We start from the raw sequence: 17,656 nt of genomic DNA on the forward strand, positions 1-17,656 counted from the left end.
CATTTCTGTGTGCAATGTGGACTTCCTGGTTTGTGAACATGTATTTACACATTGGGCTCCAAATCTATTGGCAGGTTTCCTTACAATTATTGCAAAAGTACTTGGTTCATGGCACAGAACTACCTCTATTCTGTCTTTGTAATAAAACCCGATATATGCAAAACTGAAGTAAAATATATTTCTACAGAAACTGGTCAGAGCTTTGAAGTGAATTGTATGACAAAATAAAACAAAACATTCTCACATTCATTGCATTTCTAATTGAAATGTTTATTTTCTAATCAAACCATTACTAAAAACAGAGCAGCACATTTCAAATCTATTAATTTCACCTTTAAACTAAACAAATGAAACGAGACATGAAGTTCAGTGAAGGCTGGGTGTTATGTCTGTAAAGACATAAACCCCACCTTTTATTTAATTGAGGTTTGATATCGTTCCTGTAAAGCTCTTACAAGAGCAAGTGAGCTGAATTAACTTTGAATCAAGGTGCAAAAACAACGACAAAAGCCACATGTGATATACATCTTATATAAAACATAAAAGATAGTCTCTAACAAGCATTGCTTTACCGGCTGAATTGAAGACATACATTCTCTTAGTTGATGTATCAGTGAAACGAATTATGTTGCAGTCAATGTGTGGACCCCCCTGGAAACAGAGAAAATTGTTGTACGTGACAGCTGCGTCCAATAGTGGTGAAAATCACTGGACGCAGATTTATAACTAATTAATCTAACTGAAAGTCATTGATGTATCGTCACTTGCAGTTCTGGAAATCTGGTAAGGATTATTGCAGTTACAATGTTGACAGTAAATTTGCTATAAAAATAGTATATATTGTGGGAATCAATTTCAACAAAATAACATGATTTGGCGTTTACCACATTTTTCGTATTAGCGTATTTAAAATCAAGCAATGTACAACAGAATGAGCAATTGCTTTAAAATATACTAGTTCATATTTTTATGTTTCACTTTCCTCAAATACTTCCTCTGTCGTCTCGCCACAAGTTAAGCCCCCGTCGCTGCTTTCAGAGAAACTTCTCCTGCTGTAATATTGCACAGGAACATTGTTCTGAGAGTCCGAGACCACATTCACAGTCACGTGTATGAGCTGGACGCTGGAGGGCCGCTTTACTTTTAGATAGAAAATGCTGCTATCGAAATATTTCTTTTTTTCTTTTGAGCATTTCTTCAAACGACTGCTTTTCTTCCCAAAAAAACAATCCGCAGATGGAAAATAGTTTGATAATAAAAGTGTCCACTGTTTTCTGAGTTCAGCCTTCACCTGTCAGAAGACAACATGTTATTGGATATGTAATATTTGTGGTACACAGGCCGACAATAAATACAATGATTCAGTAGGAAGCCATGATTCAGTCTGTATGTGACAATCTCCATCCATGTTAAAGGTAGAGATGTCTGGCCTAGTTTGACAAGAACTGTGATTACGTATCACTAAAGATTATATTCTGGTAAGAGTGCATTCATTGCCTTAGAATCAATTGCTAAGGCAAATACTGCATAACGCGTTTCACTGTACTACCTCAGCAACAGTTATCCAAGAAAGTTAACACAGGTGTATTCATGGATATTGATACACTCACACTTTTTTATTTTATATGCGATTTGATTTTTTAATGCAAAGAAGTACTGAGATTCACAACTTCAGAATCGAAGGCGTTAAGTGTAAAAGTTAATTTCTACATTTACAGTGGTTTAACACCATTCACCCAGCATGACTCCAGGCCAGCAGTCACAGAGCATGACAGAAAACTCCCCTATGAGCTGATCAGACCCTGACCCTGCAGATTTACAAGCACAGAAGCCCTCCTCTTCGTACATAATAGGAATTATCACTACACATTACCGAGTGCCCCGGTGGGTCCTTGAGCTGGCAGTTCTTTCTTTCGCCTTCGTAATTTATATACCACATGCATTAGTCTGCATAACCTTGTTGGTTTAACATGCCTCACAGTGGAAGACTCATTGCTCCGTGTCGACCAGGGATTTAAAGGATGAAAAAAATGGGGGAGTCTCTCATAGGAGCATGGCCGATGTAATTAAGGGCGTGGCTTAAAACCGTTAAGCTAAAATCTGTATTTAGCATAGCGTGCTTCCCCACTTGTATTCCGATGGGTCTGTCCATTCATTCAGATATATTACACAACAAGTAACATTTACACCTACAACAAGCCAGGTCTACTGGCTTTGTCAATGGTTGTAAATTGTATAAGATAAACAAGTAACTATGACATCCTTGAATATAATATTGAAAATATTTCCGTTCTTGTGGGGACTTTTGAGCTGAGAGCTGAGAAAACAGGTTCGAGCCTCACGTTGGCTCAATCAGCATCCTGTAATTCAAAGCATAATTATGTCCTTGTGTAAAGTAACTGATGCTCATGTTTGTTACAAGTTTGCGCTATAAAAAACTGAACAATGAGTCTCTTTGAAATTACACCAAAAGCAGGGACGGATGGTATTATTGCAGAGTTAACCTTTTTTTCCTCCACCTTGAAGGTAAAAATAGAGAGCTCGGTAGGGACCTGTCTCGGCACCTGCTTTTAAGAACTGCCGGTGCTGAGCACGGCAGGACCCGGCCCACTTAAAGCCCAGGTCGACTGTAATTTTATCAAGACCTTATTAAAATACTGAGTCCCAACGGTTAGTTGAGACATTGACTATCTTCACAGATACTTTTGAAGAACTGTTGTTTCACTTGACATATCACCACAATAAAATCAAAATAACAGTGATATTTTAAAATGCCTACCACATGCACTCTCTAAGAGTTACAAGCAGGTACGACATTAGGAAACGTACGGGTGTGTTATCGACACAGGGGGGCAGATTTACAAGAAAGTGAAGCATCTGTAGAGATGCGCCAGTTTCCCTGTCCCACCCTGCAATACCCTTGTGCCACCATGGTTGCGCTGTATTTACAATACGGCGCACCATGGCCCAAAGATTGACAGATGTGCCAGAAGCCATGCATTGCTGGAGTCATGTTGCAAGCCCGAATCATCTCCAGCAATGCATAGGGAGGCCAATCCTCATTGTGCTGCATCACTCCTTACGCCTGCTCCTAGTAGGGGTAAGGTTTTGACGCAGTGACATCCTAGAAGTGGCGCATTGAAATCTTGTAGATTTCACTGCATCAGTGCTTCATGGATTTTTGCGCGGGAACGCTCACCCTGCATACATTATACCAGATGCTGGTATAATGTGACGCAGGGCTTTACAACTTGACGCATCTCCCTAGATGCGTCACTTTGTAAATGGGCTGCATTTTTACACTGCCGCTGCGTCACAAAAGGTGCCGCAACGGTTGCGCAAAATGACACAAGGGGCTTGGAAATCTGTCCCCAGAGTTCTAATAAAATCCCCATTATCATATCTCATATGTTCATTCATGTTTTCAGCCTGACATTTCACCATGATTATCACATGTACTCTCTAGGAGTTGCAAGTAGATATAATGTTAAGAAACATACAGGCGTGTTACCGACGCTCATCCATTCTTGAATTCACACTTGCTAAGCTACAAGGGCTTTTTTTACACCCAGGTAGATCTTTCAACAAGGGTGAATCACATTACTCAAATAAATCTAACACACATAATATTCAGTTGAGCGCGGGCCCGTTTCAACAAGGAGCTTAAACGTTTCACAGACATGCAAAGTCTGGCATCTTTATCACTCGAAAGGGAAACTCACATGACCCTACCTTTCCAGTTATCCAATCGGTTATGTTGTTTGTACTGTTTGACTTTATTTATGAATATTAGGGTTTTGCTAAAATACAGAGGGGATCTGCCGCACGGTTTCAACATAAGCTGCATAAATTGCATACAAGGGCAACCTCTCATATTTTTGCTCTTTGTTATCTGTCACTTATCCAGCCCACTGAGAATCAACAATCTTTGCTCACACTGATTTGGTCGTTACCAATCATTAGCACAGACTATTGACTCACGCGTATATATGGGATTGACCGGCATTAATGGCTTCCATGGTTTTATGTTGGTTTACTGCAGTGCATCGCTTGTTTCAGATTGCAATGCTGAGTACCAGTACACTGTTTTTTTTTACATTATTCGTTGTATTGTCTCAGAGGGTGTAAGCTTGCAAACAGTTTGGGGTCGATTCCGATCCGGTAAAATCCCCGTCCGTACGATTCGTATCCGGAGCCGTTTCCGTACGACTCGTACGGACGCCGTACGACCGGACGATTCCGATCCCGATCGTCCGACCCGGGCGCGATTCGTACGGTACATGTCGATTCGTACGGAAAAGCGCACGATCACCTACACACCGTACGGCGCGTACCCCCCATGATCGCAGGGGTACGCGCCGTACCCCTGTGATCATGCGGGGTACGTGCCGTACACCCAGCGTACATGGGGTACGTGCCGTACACCCACCGTACATGGGGTACGGTGCGTACCCCATGTACGCTGGGTGTACGGCACGTACCCCGCATGATCACAGGGGTACGGCACGTACCCCTGCGATCATGGGGGGGTACGTGCCGTACCCGGGGGGGGGGGGCGTTTCGTACCTGTTTCGGCGCAAACTCTGCGTTTACGACTGTTTTCGGCTCCCGTAGGAAAAGGGTCGTACGGTGCGTACCCGACACGAATCGTACTTGCTGGGTCATAAAAACCAGCCGCGAACCGTAGTGATGTCACGTACAGCGGGTTCCGAGTTAGACTCGTACGGAGATTTGAGTCGTACGGAGTCCTGTACGACTCGTACGGAGTTCGGCTCCTGGTACGAATCGTACTTCGTCGTACGTACGGGACGTTTACGGGTACGATTCGTACGGGGAAAAAACGCTCCGTACGACGATTCGGAGCGCATTTTACCGGATCGGAATCGACCTACTTATGTTTATAAGTGGGTTCTCACTGCGACCAAGAGTCCTCTGACATGCACTCACAAGTCATTTACCGCACCAGGCGGCTTTTGATCAATTACCTGCATAATTGTAACAACACAGCATATGTCTGCGGTTATTTGATGAGTCAATTACATGCAAGATTTTTATGTATGTTCGCATTTGATAGACGTTTACCATCACCAGACAGCGAATTGAATGTGTAATTTGCACGTATTTCCGCAACCAATCACGTGGAATAGGCTTTATACTATTCATGATATGCCTCATGTAACCATGATGCTGACAATCGGGTACCAAGTGTTTCCATCACTATTGCAAATAGGATGGGTGATAGGGGCATCCCTGCCAAAATACCTATTGTAATGCTGAAGTTTGGTGATATCATCCATTTTGCCAAATATGGGCTGAGGATTCAATCAATCAATCAATAAAACTGTATTCGATTTAAACGAACGTAAACCGTAAAAGTTACACAAACAAATACAATAAAACATGAGAGTGCATTGTATAAAAACAGTCAAAAAGCGAATAAGATTAAAAAAGAGAGGAACCAAGGGATCACCTATTACTGGTCCATATAAAGTCTACATTTGATGGTTGCTTTTAAAAACCCCACAATAAAGAATAAGCAATCCTCTTTCAGAAGTTGAAGATAGACTAAAGCTGGGCGAACCTGCCTAAAATAAATTTTTTTTAAAAGAGGAATCAGATAACATTTACGATAAAATTCATACTATTTGCAAAAAAACATAAAATGCAGCATATCCTGCGGAGACTCCCTGTCGCAGCCACAGGGAGCTGACACTTTGCTAGTAGTAAAACATTTGGGTCTGGCAAGCAAGAGATGAAAAAGATTCAGCCGAAACCTGGTTAGGAGGAATTTTTCGTGCGTAGACAACGACCCCAAGAGATACGGCTCTACTCCCGGGGTTGCTTTAAGCATAATGTACATACGCACGCTAGGTCTCTGTACCTCCCATGCCTCTCTATCTAGGTTCCTACATGCCAGAAAGGCGGCTTTAATTTCCTCCACATCTCTCTTATTAATTCATTTAGGATTTGAAAATATTTCTCCCCGCCCTAGCCTGCCAACATTTTCCTTGATATACCTCAGCCATAAAATACGGGATGAGTTATCAAGTGTCATGCAATACTTTATAATCATATGGGTCAGGGGAGGTCTGGGTTCAGCCAACACTTCAGCCAATAAGTCAGTCAGCACAGAGAGAGTGCATCATTTAAGTACGATACCCCTAGTTCTTCATGGGCCGCTAAGTTAGACGTGCCATGAGGAACACACAAGAGCCGTTTCAGAAAATCATTTTCCGATGTTTGAAGCGATTCTCCCGCCATATGACCCCATATTTCTCTACCATATGAGGCGACGGCCAGGCTTTTAGCCTGGTAGACCTGCAGCATAGCTCCGGTGGGTTTCTTCCCTAATTTGGAAGCAAAATTAAAGATCGCTGCGTTCACCCTCTGAACATCCCCCTTTTGTTTTCCTAGTAATGGACCCCAGTTGAGCTTATTGTCGAAGAGGACCCCTAGGTATGAAAACACATTTGTGAGAGGATTTTAGAGTCTCCTACTCTAAATTGAAAATGTTTTTTTACCGGCTGCCCCACCTGCCTAACATATGATTTGAAGTTATTGATTGCCAGGTCCCTATCTGACATTAAATATGAAAAGGCAGTTAAGAGTGATTGTAAACCTCTTTCTGTCCTGGATATGAGGACGGCATCGTCCGCATATAACAGGACTGGAATCCCTCGCCTACCTAGCCTAGGACAATCAGCCCCTAAAGCCTGTAAAACGCTATCTAGTTCATTAATATAAAAATTAAATAGGAAGGGAGCCAGTATACAGCCTTGCCGGATTCCCTTCTTTATATTAAAATCCCTTGTGACACACAAGTCTTGTGAAAACCTAACATTAGCTTCTTTTGACTTATGTAGAGGCTCAAGAAGGTTCACGATGCTAGTCTCCACACCCATTGCCTTCATGGACTGCCATAGCTTGTTCCTATTTACAAAATCAAAAGCCGTAGACAAATCCATGAAGGCAAGGTGAATGGTCCCTGAACGAGCAACTGTATATTTACTCAAAATCAAGAAAAGGTCGAGGCACTGGGCAACTGTGGACCTTCCCTGGCGAAACCCATATTGGGCTTCCGACAGTATCGAATTATCCTCGGCCCAAAATGATAATCTTTGCAAAAGGACCCTACCCATCACTTTTACCACTGAATCTATGAGGGATATAGGTCTCTAACAGTTTGGACTGCCTCTACCACCTTTTTTAAAAACAGGGACTATAGTGGAGGTGGCCCAAGACTGTGGGCATCCATACAGTGCAGCCGCATTAAAAACAGACTCCAAAATCGGGGCCAAGAGGGTGGGGTCCGACTTGAAAAGGTCTGGGGGATCCCATCAGGGCCCGGTGCATTTCCAGTGGTTAGGCCTGTTATACCTGATAGGATCTCACCACTCTCAAATCTTAGAATCCCCTCCTGATTACCATGATGGGTTCCCTGATTTTGCACAAAGGGACAATCAGACATAAGTTCGAAGTGGGCTTCCCACTCCTCCTCTGTTATATAACAATCATGACCCCCGCCCCCATCCTGGACAAAAAGAGATTTATTTACAACGCTCCAGAATTTCGCGCTGTTTTGGAGAGTATCAGGGTCCAGCAACTTCCTCAATGCCTCATCCTTCAAGGATCTCTTTCGTGCCTCAATGGCCAGTATATATTCCATGCGGCAGGCCGAGACATCGCCTGCACTCTTGGTTTTTGTACCAGAGCTTCCCTGAGCCGCCTCGCTGCTTTAGAGCATTGAGTGTCAAACCATCTCGGACCAACCGGTATTTGACCTTTTGCTGGGACAGATAACATCCCGCAACCTTTTCAGTAATAGTTTGAAAGGCATCCAACACCCCCCTTGGTGAGGACTGTTCCGTGGTACACACAGTTAATTCGTCACCACATACAGTTTTAATTCTATCGGCGATTGATTCAGGGTTCAGCTGTGACCACTTTAATCTGCGCTTACCATCGGTAAGTCTCATTGAGCCTAGTTTTGGTGCGGCCCCTATTTGTTCGACTCGGGGGCATGTCACATTGAGTGTTATCGGGTTATGATTACTAAATTCACTCTCTGTGATCTTAAAGGAGCTAACTAAAGAATGTAAGGAAGATGCAATTAAAACATAGTCAATAAATGATCCCTTCCCGTGTTCCTTAAATGTTGGAACAGTTAAAATTGTTCGAGGGTCTATTAGAGCCATCGTAGTGATCAGAAAAAAATCGTTAATCAACGCGTTTAATAACTCTTCATCAATAGTATGTTCATAATGAAAGTCATGCATACGAGGACAACCCATGTCGGTGATTCAAGACATTAGCGGCTTGCCACAGGGATGTATATTAAAGTATCCGGCGATCATGAGGCTAGGTAGACTTTGACTCAGGGAATGGGTTATTACATCCCCGAGGGGGGTTACATTGCTAGACTCATAGGGAGAGACAACAGCATTATAAAAATTAGCCAATCCCAAATTAATGACCCCCTTTTGTATCCTTAACACTTGAATCCCAGGGTGTGTATATGGTACAGCCTGCACTTTACATGTTGTTTTCACAGAAATGTAGATTACCAAACCACCTTTAGGTCTCCCCCTTAAAGAGGGTTTAGCTGGGACAAAAAAAGGCTTTGAAGCCTTCCAGGAAGAGGTCGCAGTCTACTGACCAGCTTTCCTGTAGACAAATTATCAAAAATTGCTTTACATAAATTATCCATCTAGGATCCTAAAACCTGGTTGCCAAACCTGCTATATTGCCGCCACAACACTAAGATCCTGTGGTACAGCGACCGACTCTGGCCAACACAAACAGGATCCCGCAGTCAATCACAAACCTCCATGACAGACAGGGTGTCAAATCTATTATTTAAAGCCAGGCTATAGTCAACAGAGTGTCTATCCATCAATGGGTGGAGTTGATCAGGAGCGTTACGTGAGTAAATGGGTTTGGGTCTAGTTCTAGCATCTCCAAAATATTGCTCACCATAGGCTACTTCCAGTGTATCCCTACGTATAAACGGCTTGTAAAAGAAACCCAAAGGTACAATTCTAATTACAGAACTCACTGGTAGGGAAAGATTGTAGCCCCTTGAGAAGATACGACTTGCAGTATGGGGGTTATCAAAGTTGATAATAATACAATCCCCAGTCCCTTGTGTACATGAATTCCCGATCCAGTTCACCCTGCGTGCCATAATTATGTTCTTATATATATTCGCACTGCCTATAGTGTTTTGTGTAAACCAGTATCTTATTTTATTTAGTAATTGCCCGTCATTTTCACTTTTCCCTGGTGGAAGAGATGGAACATACCCCAGGATTGCTACATATGGGGTAGATTCAGAGGGAAGATCAATGGTAGGAAGACTGGCTACCTGGGGAGACTTCACGTCAAGACCCTTGTCCTTCTGCGGCCTGGTAAATTCAGTTCTGCGGGATGTTACCCGTCTAGGGTCTAAAAAATTGGTATTACTGGCTCACCACTGTCAGCTCGGTTATTATCAGGAGCCCTGCTATTATTAGTTAAGTTTGCATCAACAGCACCCCAGTCTCTATCCAGCCCCGATATAGCTCTTTCATTGGTGACTTGAATATTGGGCTTCATTTGATTAACAGTTACACTATCTTGAGGGAATTTTAACATCAACGTTTCTATGTTAGACATCCTGGCTTCGAGCGTACCTATTGTCTGAATTAGAGGTTCTATTAGGGTGGTCAGCATGATTTCTAGTCGCTCCCAGTAGTCCCCGTCTAAATGGCCCGCAGGTGGTGTCCCTGACCTGGCATCAATCTGGGTAATTGGATTTGCAGGATTAATATCACCGCTAGCTGGAGCAACAACCCTGTTACTCCCTGGACTGCCCTTCACATGTTTTTTCATCTGCCTAGGCCCCTGTGTTTTCTTAATTACAACTGGGGGATTGGCAGGGCGGAAGGGTTTTGCTTTTACTTTTTGTGCTCGTATTCTAACTATTTGTGGAGCTCGGCTCGAATCCTGCTCCAATATAATAGATGGGGCTGTGTCATTCTGCTGTATAGAGTCGTCTATAGGTAGTTGACTACGCTGTTCCAGTGGCAGCTCCTGGTTAGGTTGGGATGAGACATCAGGAGTAGCAGGAATAAGGGAGGGCCTTCCGTAAGAGATCACAGGCTCCAGGGATAGCCTGCGCTCCGATTTCACTATTAAGAACTGTTGTGTCTCGAGCCAGGAACCTGCACTCGTGCATCCTCGCTCTGCCTAATGTGTCATTATTCAAACTGTGGTGGGGATTCCTGATGTATGTATGTATGTATGTATGTATGAAACTTATATAGCGCAGGACTTACCCTGGGGCATCTCCGCGCTTGCTTAGGGAACCCGTCCTGGTATTCCCCTGTGAGAAACCCCGGCAGGGTATCCACAAGGTGAAAGCCAGGCATCCCGCCGCGAGGGGCCGATGTGGAGATTAAGCAAGCTATTGCCCAGAGTCGCAGAGTGTGACCCCGTGAGTCGAGTAGGCACCGGAGCGAGAATTGTCGAGACCGTGGAATTTATGAGCCCGAGACCCGCCGAGGCGGGGAATCGAACCCTGGTCCGCGGTCGATCTCAGATTCCGGGTCTGCCGCCTCTAACCACTGAGCCACGCTTCTCCACTAGGGGGCAGTTCGGGTGGTGAGAGCTGGTCGGCGGCTGCGTCCGCGTCTCCTCTGTGAATCGGGGTTATGTTATCAATAAAGAATAATCCATGAATACTGACTACGATTATTCTTCACAACAAGAACAGCCTCCGCCCTAGTTAAGAAAGCATCTAATGTTCCAACCACTCCTTTCCCCACCGTATTTTTTCCGCCTACTCATTTCCAACTGGGACATCTCAGGCAAAAAAAACACAAAGAGTTAACACTGGACTAATACAGGTTAGCAATCAGTTAAAATATCAAAGTATACTGTTAGTTGATATGCTTGACAGGCATAGCTAACGAAGAAAAGTGACTCCTCAAGTCTCAGTGCCAGACAACTTATCACAAAGTCAATAGGGCACAGTATATAAATGTACATATATATGACCACTCTTGCGCCAAATAGGTGTCTCACAGGAAAATCTTAAGGAAATCCAGTAACAGTTCCAGTGACAGTTCCAGGGAGAATTCCTTCAGATAAAGTACCTGTATCAGAAGCAGCTCCCCAACTGAAGATGGAAGGGGGTGACCCTGCCCTGTCTCTGCCAGGCTCGGACGGGTTTAGAAGGGCCAATCCACGCGCGCCCCTGCGATCCTTGTAAACGCCTCCTGGTTTTCTCAACGTGCTGGCGGCATGCGGGTACTGCCAGGTAATGTGGTCCCGACCCGGTGGCAATGGCAGTGGCGGTAGCCGCAGGTTCCTGGGCACAACAGCAGCAAGGTAAGTTACCCCGAAATTTTGTAGCAGGGCTTTTCCTCCCAACTTTACTCAGGCTGTCAGTCCCCCTCCAGGTGTCCACTCACCATCACTTATTGCTGTGGCCAACAGGAACAGGGGTGCTCACAGCTATTCTCCACTCCCTCAGGCCACACTGCCCCCAGATAACTCAGTCTCTTTATCACCACAGGAGCTGTGCAAGTCTTCAGGCAGTCGTCTGTACCGCGCCCCTATCACAACCGCCGGCTTACCTCAGCACTCACTGCACCCAGGGTTTATGCTTGGCGCTCACTCCATTGCAACGCTGCTCCGGAGATTTTCCTCCAGCAGGTAGCGATGTCTTGATTAGCACCGGCCGTCGGCGAGCCTCCGTCTGCGTGCGTTCCAGGCCCAACTTTGCTATTTGTTCTACCAGACCGCGCGTTTCAGCCCCGTGCAATCGCGGCTCTGTGATAAGCTGTAACTGCTTCTCACGCCGACCTTCAATGGCCGAAGCCTGCCACAGCTGTCGTCTGCTCAAGTTTCATTCGTCTGCTCGTTCCCAGCACTACAGGCATCTCGGGCCCCGTGAACACACAGAAACGAAGTTCGACGCCTCTCCAGGACCTTCAGAGTGTCAAGTCACAAACCTCAGCGAGCCCGCCACGGATCAAAGGCCGGACCGGAAGCGTGTTGTACGGGTCAGTTGATGAGGCGGTGCCGCCGAGCTGACTACTGCCTCTTAATTGAAACAGCAGGCCTGAGCTTGAGGGCACCACCACAGACAGAGACTGGCCTCCCCTCTAGACTAGAGGGAAGAGAAAAGAATCACAGGAGTTTCAAATTACCCCGGCTGAGGATTCACTATTCAGGAGATTCATCCAATTTATGAAACCTCTTTTGAAACCCAGCCATGCCAGCAGCCCGAAGAGGTACTTCCAATCTAATTAGACAATTAGATGCCTTTCTGGCATCTAAAAGTCTAGAAGAAACACAACTGCATTTAACTGTGGTTCAAGCTGGTGAAGAAAAGCAACAATTGTGCGGTGATTGTGAGATTTGGAGCAACTCTGTATACCTCCTAATTGGTTTAGACAAATAATCTTGGGCCACAGGGGCAGTATTCAATTGGTAAGGATCTTGGCTACAATTTCTTTGTTGATGTTATTTAACAAAAGAGGACTAAAAGAATTGCATTTATCTATGGTTTATCGGGCTCCAGGAATGTGATAAATAACAAGTCTCTGCGCATACGGTGGGGGTACCAGTTTCATATGATTCCTTGTAAATGGGCAAAAGCCAGGGGGCTAGTATGTGGATGAACATTTTATAAAACTGAACCATTAGCCCATGTGCCCTTGTGCTCTATCACTGGGCAAACTGCTTATTACTTGCATTATTTCCTCAGTGGCTTTAGGGATGTTTAGTTATTTCAGATGGGCATTATCTAGGCAGGCTAATTCAATTGTGTCAAAGCGGGATTTAATCTTCCTTTGGGGTAGATTTGTCTGATAGAGGCAATAATAGAATCTGTAGCATTCCCTCAGAATATCAGCAGCCTAATAGGCTTAGTTATTTCCAGTCTCTCGCCCTCCTTATATGTCCTGGGTCTCGCTTCATGGCTTACGTAATTAAGCTAGCTATGTGCAACCTCACTGTATTCATCTAGCTTGGCCTATATCATTGTAGTATGTTTTTTCCAGAGCCAGTAGTTCCTTCTCTAACCTGGCAAGTCGATTGCAGCTATCTTTTAGTATGGCAGGTTGTGTGGCACCATAAATAGCTACTTTGAAGGATTCCTACAGTGTGCATGCACTGCTGAGAGACTGATGTTTTAGGGAGAAATATTTTAGGTTCTTTAGCCTAATAGGTACTCTAAATATTGAGTTTTGTAGTGGTCCCAGGGGAAGACGCCATGTAAACACTGCATGGTGCAGATCGAACATCCTTAATTATAACTGCCCTGAGGTATAGGCTGAATGGGTTTTGGACAGATGCTCATGTGGTAACCTCATGAGCTACTGCCGCTTGTGGTGAGCCAGTAATCTACCTTAGACTATGAGTTGCGGGTGGAAGAAATGCATGTTCACTCCTATGCATTCAGGTGTCAAGTCATCCATACATGAATACTAGTGTTGTCAACCATAATCTCAATCAACTGCATTGCTGCCAGGGGGAGCAGCCACCACGTTGTGCTTGTTCTATCATGTACAGAGTCAATCACAACATTGAAGTCACCACCCTCCCCCAAGATGATGACAAGCAAAACCTTAAGCCAGATCTCACAAAAGAATTTTGGGTTGTCAATGTTTGACCTAAATGCAGACTAGTGTCACAGTTTTATTCAACAGCACCGCATGGTTCAGAATATATCCAAGTTTACCTTTAGAGATCACAGTGCACATCCTTTCCTAAACATAATAGTTACTCACTGGGCATAGGAGGAGTTAGATATTGTATATTTTGTACCCAACCACTTGGCATGCAGTATAATGGGTAAGGTGGGCTGCTGCAGAAAACCAATGTCTGACTCGGTGTGTAGTCAAAATATTGAATTTTTAATATCGACCTACACTAATATCTAGTTTTTAATATCGTAGGGGCAGAATATCGAAGACAAGAATATCGTTGACCAGAATATCGAAGTGAGTAAAATCGAAATAATTCATATCGTTAGCAAAAATATCGTTGTAAATAATATTGATTGTTTTTAGTGTGATGTATTTTAGTATGTATTTTATATGTATGTTTAACTTTAAAAAAAAATTTTTCATTATTTTTAAATGTATGTATCAAATGTTTAGAAAATAGTAATTTTTTTAAAGTAAATTTTGTGTTTTAGTATCAGAGCGGGTTGTGGGTTTATAGGGGAGTAGGGTGGGAAGTAATTTAATTATAACTAATTAATTAATATGTTTTTATTTATTATTATTGATTTATTCCTAATTAAGTATTGATTGGTAATTAATTTTTATTAATTGGTTAATGTATAATTATATTAATTATAATTAATGTATATTATTGTGTAGTTATCATTATTGTTAATTTATTTTAAATTAATTACTAATTGTTAATAATCTTTTATTAATTGATAATTAAACTAATTATGTTATTTTTAATGTGTAGTGAGTTGTGGGTTTTTAGTGGATAGGGTGGGAAGTAATGTAAATATAATTAATGAATTAATATGGTTTTATTTATTGATTATTCATTTGTTAAATAATTATTAATTGGTAATAATTTTTTTTAATTGGTTCATTTCAAATTATATTAATGATAATAATGTATTATCAATTTTTATTCATTGTTATTGTTAAATAATTTATTGCTAATTAATAATTAATTAGTAATTACTTTTTATTAATTGATAATTACATTAATTGTGTTATTATTTATGTGTAGCACGTTTTGTGTTTATAGGGGAATAGTGTGGGAAGTAATTTATTGTTATTTAAGTAAATATTAATTTAATAGGTATTTATTAATAATATTTTTGTTAAATAATTATTAATATGTTATTTATTTTACAAAAAAATATTGAATTGGTAAGTATGTTAATATAACCCCTACGCTATCCTACATTTTCCACACTGTTACACTCACTGGAGTTGGAATAGTAATTTTAACCCCTTCGCTATCCAACACTTTCCCTACTGTTGCACTCACTGGAGTGGGAATAGTAATTGTTACCCCTCTGCTATCCAACACTTTCCCTACTGTTGCACTCACTGGAGTGGGAATAGTAATATTTACCCCTCCGCTATCCAACACTTTCCCCTACTGTTGCACTCACTGGAGTGGGAATAGCAATTTTTACCCCTCCGCTATCCAACACTTTCCCTACTGTTGCACTCACTGGAGTGGGAATAGTAATTTTTACCCCTACGCTATCCAACACTTTCCCTACTGTTGCTGTCACTGGAGTTGGAATACTAATTTTATTTCTTCCGCTATCCATCACTTTCCCTACTGTTGCACTCACAGGAGTGGGAATAGTAATTTTTACCCCTACTCTACCCAAAACTTTCCCTACTGTTGCACTCACTGGAGTGGGAATAGTAATTTTTACACCTATGCTATCCAATACTTTCCCTACTGTTGCTGTCACTGGAGTTGGAATACTAAATTTATTTCCTCCGCTATCCAATATTTTTTGTATTATTTTAGCTAATGTAGTGTATAATTAATTTTAAAAAGATAAAAAAATGTTTTTTTTAAATTTGTTACATATATTTACTTAATGTGTATTTATATTATTGTTTTATGTGTATAGATGTATTTATAATTGATAAAAAATCAATTAAACCATTTATAAGGTGTTAAAACATATTAATAAGTAAGTTTTTATATTATATGTATATGTTTAATGTATTTTTAAATTATATATCACTAAGTTATAATCATTTTTACATATTTGTAACTATGTTTCTTTTGTATATATGTATTATTTACTTTATTTTACATTATTTTTTTAACTTAAATTAAAAACGATATTTTTAACCACAATATTTTTGACATCACTATTTTTTTTCTCGATATTTTTGTACTTACCATAATGTAGATTGGATGTCGATATTCTTGTCTTCGATATTTTTGCTGCAATATTTTTGTAGGTCGATATTGTGACCTTCGATATTTTGTCAGTGGTTTGTCTGAATCATATCTGTGGAACCTGCAGAGCCTTCCACAGGTCATCCAACCCCCATATGTTCCAGGTCATATATCTAATTGTGCATGCCCACTAACTGGGGATTGTCATCTTTGACATTGTGAAAGTACGCTGGAACCATCACATTTATTCAGACATGCTAACTTGGAATCCTTGGCATTGTTCTCCTCTAAATTCTTGCCTTCAACCCTTCTGTTTTTCTGACATTGTTTTTGCTGGTTTAGGAATCTGTACACTTTACCACTGCTAACCAGTGTTAAGGTGCTTGTGCTCTCACTTTTACACATAGTAGAACTGGGCTACACCCAATTTCCTTATTTATTTCAGTTGTAAGTCCTACATCCTGCTCGGCGACCTGAACTTTCACCTGGAAAACAACAACGACAGCAACTCCTCCACCCTGGTCGACAACCTCGCCACCCTCGGACTGAAACAGATCGTCACCACCCTGACCCACATGGCTGGCCACACGCTCGATGCCAACTTCTCCTCCAGACCTCACATCACCTACGACCACAACTCTGAGCTCACCTGGACCGACCACCGCTGCGTCCACTTCACCTTCCAGAAATCCATCACCCACCATCGTACTCCACAGATCCCCTGCCGACGATGGGGCAAAGTAACCAAGGAAATACTGGAAGCTCACCTCGCAACCGACCCTCCCACCAGCCCCACTGACCCAGAGGATGGAGCCCGCACCCTCAGACTCTGGATGGAAAAATCGCCAACACCATAGCACCTCTGCGACAACCCACAGACAGAAACACCAGCCAGCGAGCAAGCTGGGGCGCCCCGGAGCTCCTGACCTCCAAGCACGCCTGCCGGAAACTCGAGAACATCTGGCTCAGCGACAGAACTCCCGCCAACCACACAACCCTCAAAGATGCCACTCGCAACCATCACCGCCTCATCAGGACCACCAAAAGATCCTCCTTCAAAGACCGCCTCGACAACAACGCACACAACAGCAAAGAACTCTTCAGCATCGTAAAAGAACTCATGCACCAACGACATCCCGCCGTCACAAGCCCTGTGCGACACCCTCGCAACTTTCTTCCACCACAAAATCACCGACATCCACAACAGCTTCGACACTCAAATCAACCCAACGCACCCCACCACAATGAAGACACCCACTCCCACCCACCACAACCACATGGGCCAACACCGAAGACATAATCAAGACCATGAGCACCATCCACTCAGGCGCCCCATCGGACCCTCCCCACCACATCGCCAACAAAGCCAGCAGCCTCATCACACCCCACCTGTGCAGCATCATTAACCTCTCCTTCGAAAACTGCCACCTTCCCTGAGAGCTGGAAGCACGCCAAGATTAACGCCCTCCTGAAGAAACCCAAGGCGGACCCGAGCGACCTCAGGACCTTTCGGCCCATCTCCCTGCTTCCGTTCCCAGCGAAAGTCATCGAAAAGACCGTCAACAACCAACTCACCCGCTACGTAGAAGACAACAACATCCTGGACCCATTCCAGTCTGGCTTACGCAGCAACCACAGCACTGAAACTGCCCTCATCGCCGCCACAGACGACATCAGAATGCTCCTCGACAACGGCAAAACAGCAGCCCTCATCCTCCTGGACCTCTCCGCCGCCTTCGAAACCGTCTGCCACGACACC

The 17,656-nt window shown here is 43.0% G+C and overlaps 1 protein-coding gene across 1 annotated transcript in view; it reads right to left on the bottom strand.

The window, feature by feature from the left end:
- Positions 1–365: 365 nt before the first annotated feature.
- Positions 366–17,656, bottom strand: part of GLP2R (glucagon like peptide 2 receptor) — a 972,379-nt gene continuing 955,088 nt past the window's right edge. The window contains exon 13 of the mRNA XM_078654772.1: positions 366–1,291. Within this exon, the coding sequence (XP_078510898.1) occupies positions 968–1,291 (324 nt within the window). The 3' untranslated portion in view covers positions 366–967. The remainder of the gene's footprint in view (positions 1,292–17,656) is intronic.

The sequence above is a fragment of the Lissotriton helveticus genome, chromosome 7 (assembly GCF_964261635.1).
Source record: "Lissotriton helveticus chromosome 7, aLisHel1.1, whole genome shotgun sequence".
In the NCBI taxonomy this organism is placed as follows: domain Eukaryota; kingdom Metazoa; phylum Chordata; class Amphibia; order Caudata; family Salamandridae; genus Lissotriton; species Lissotriton helveticus.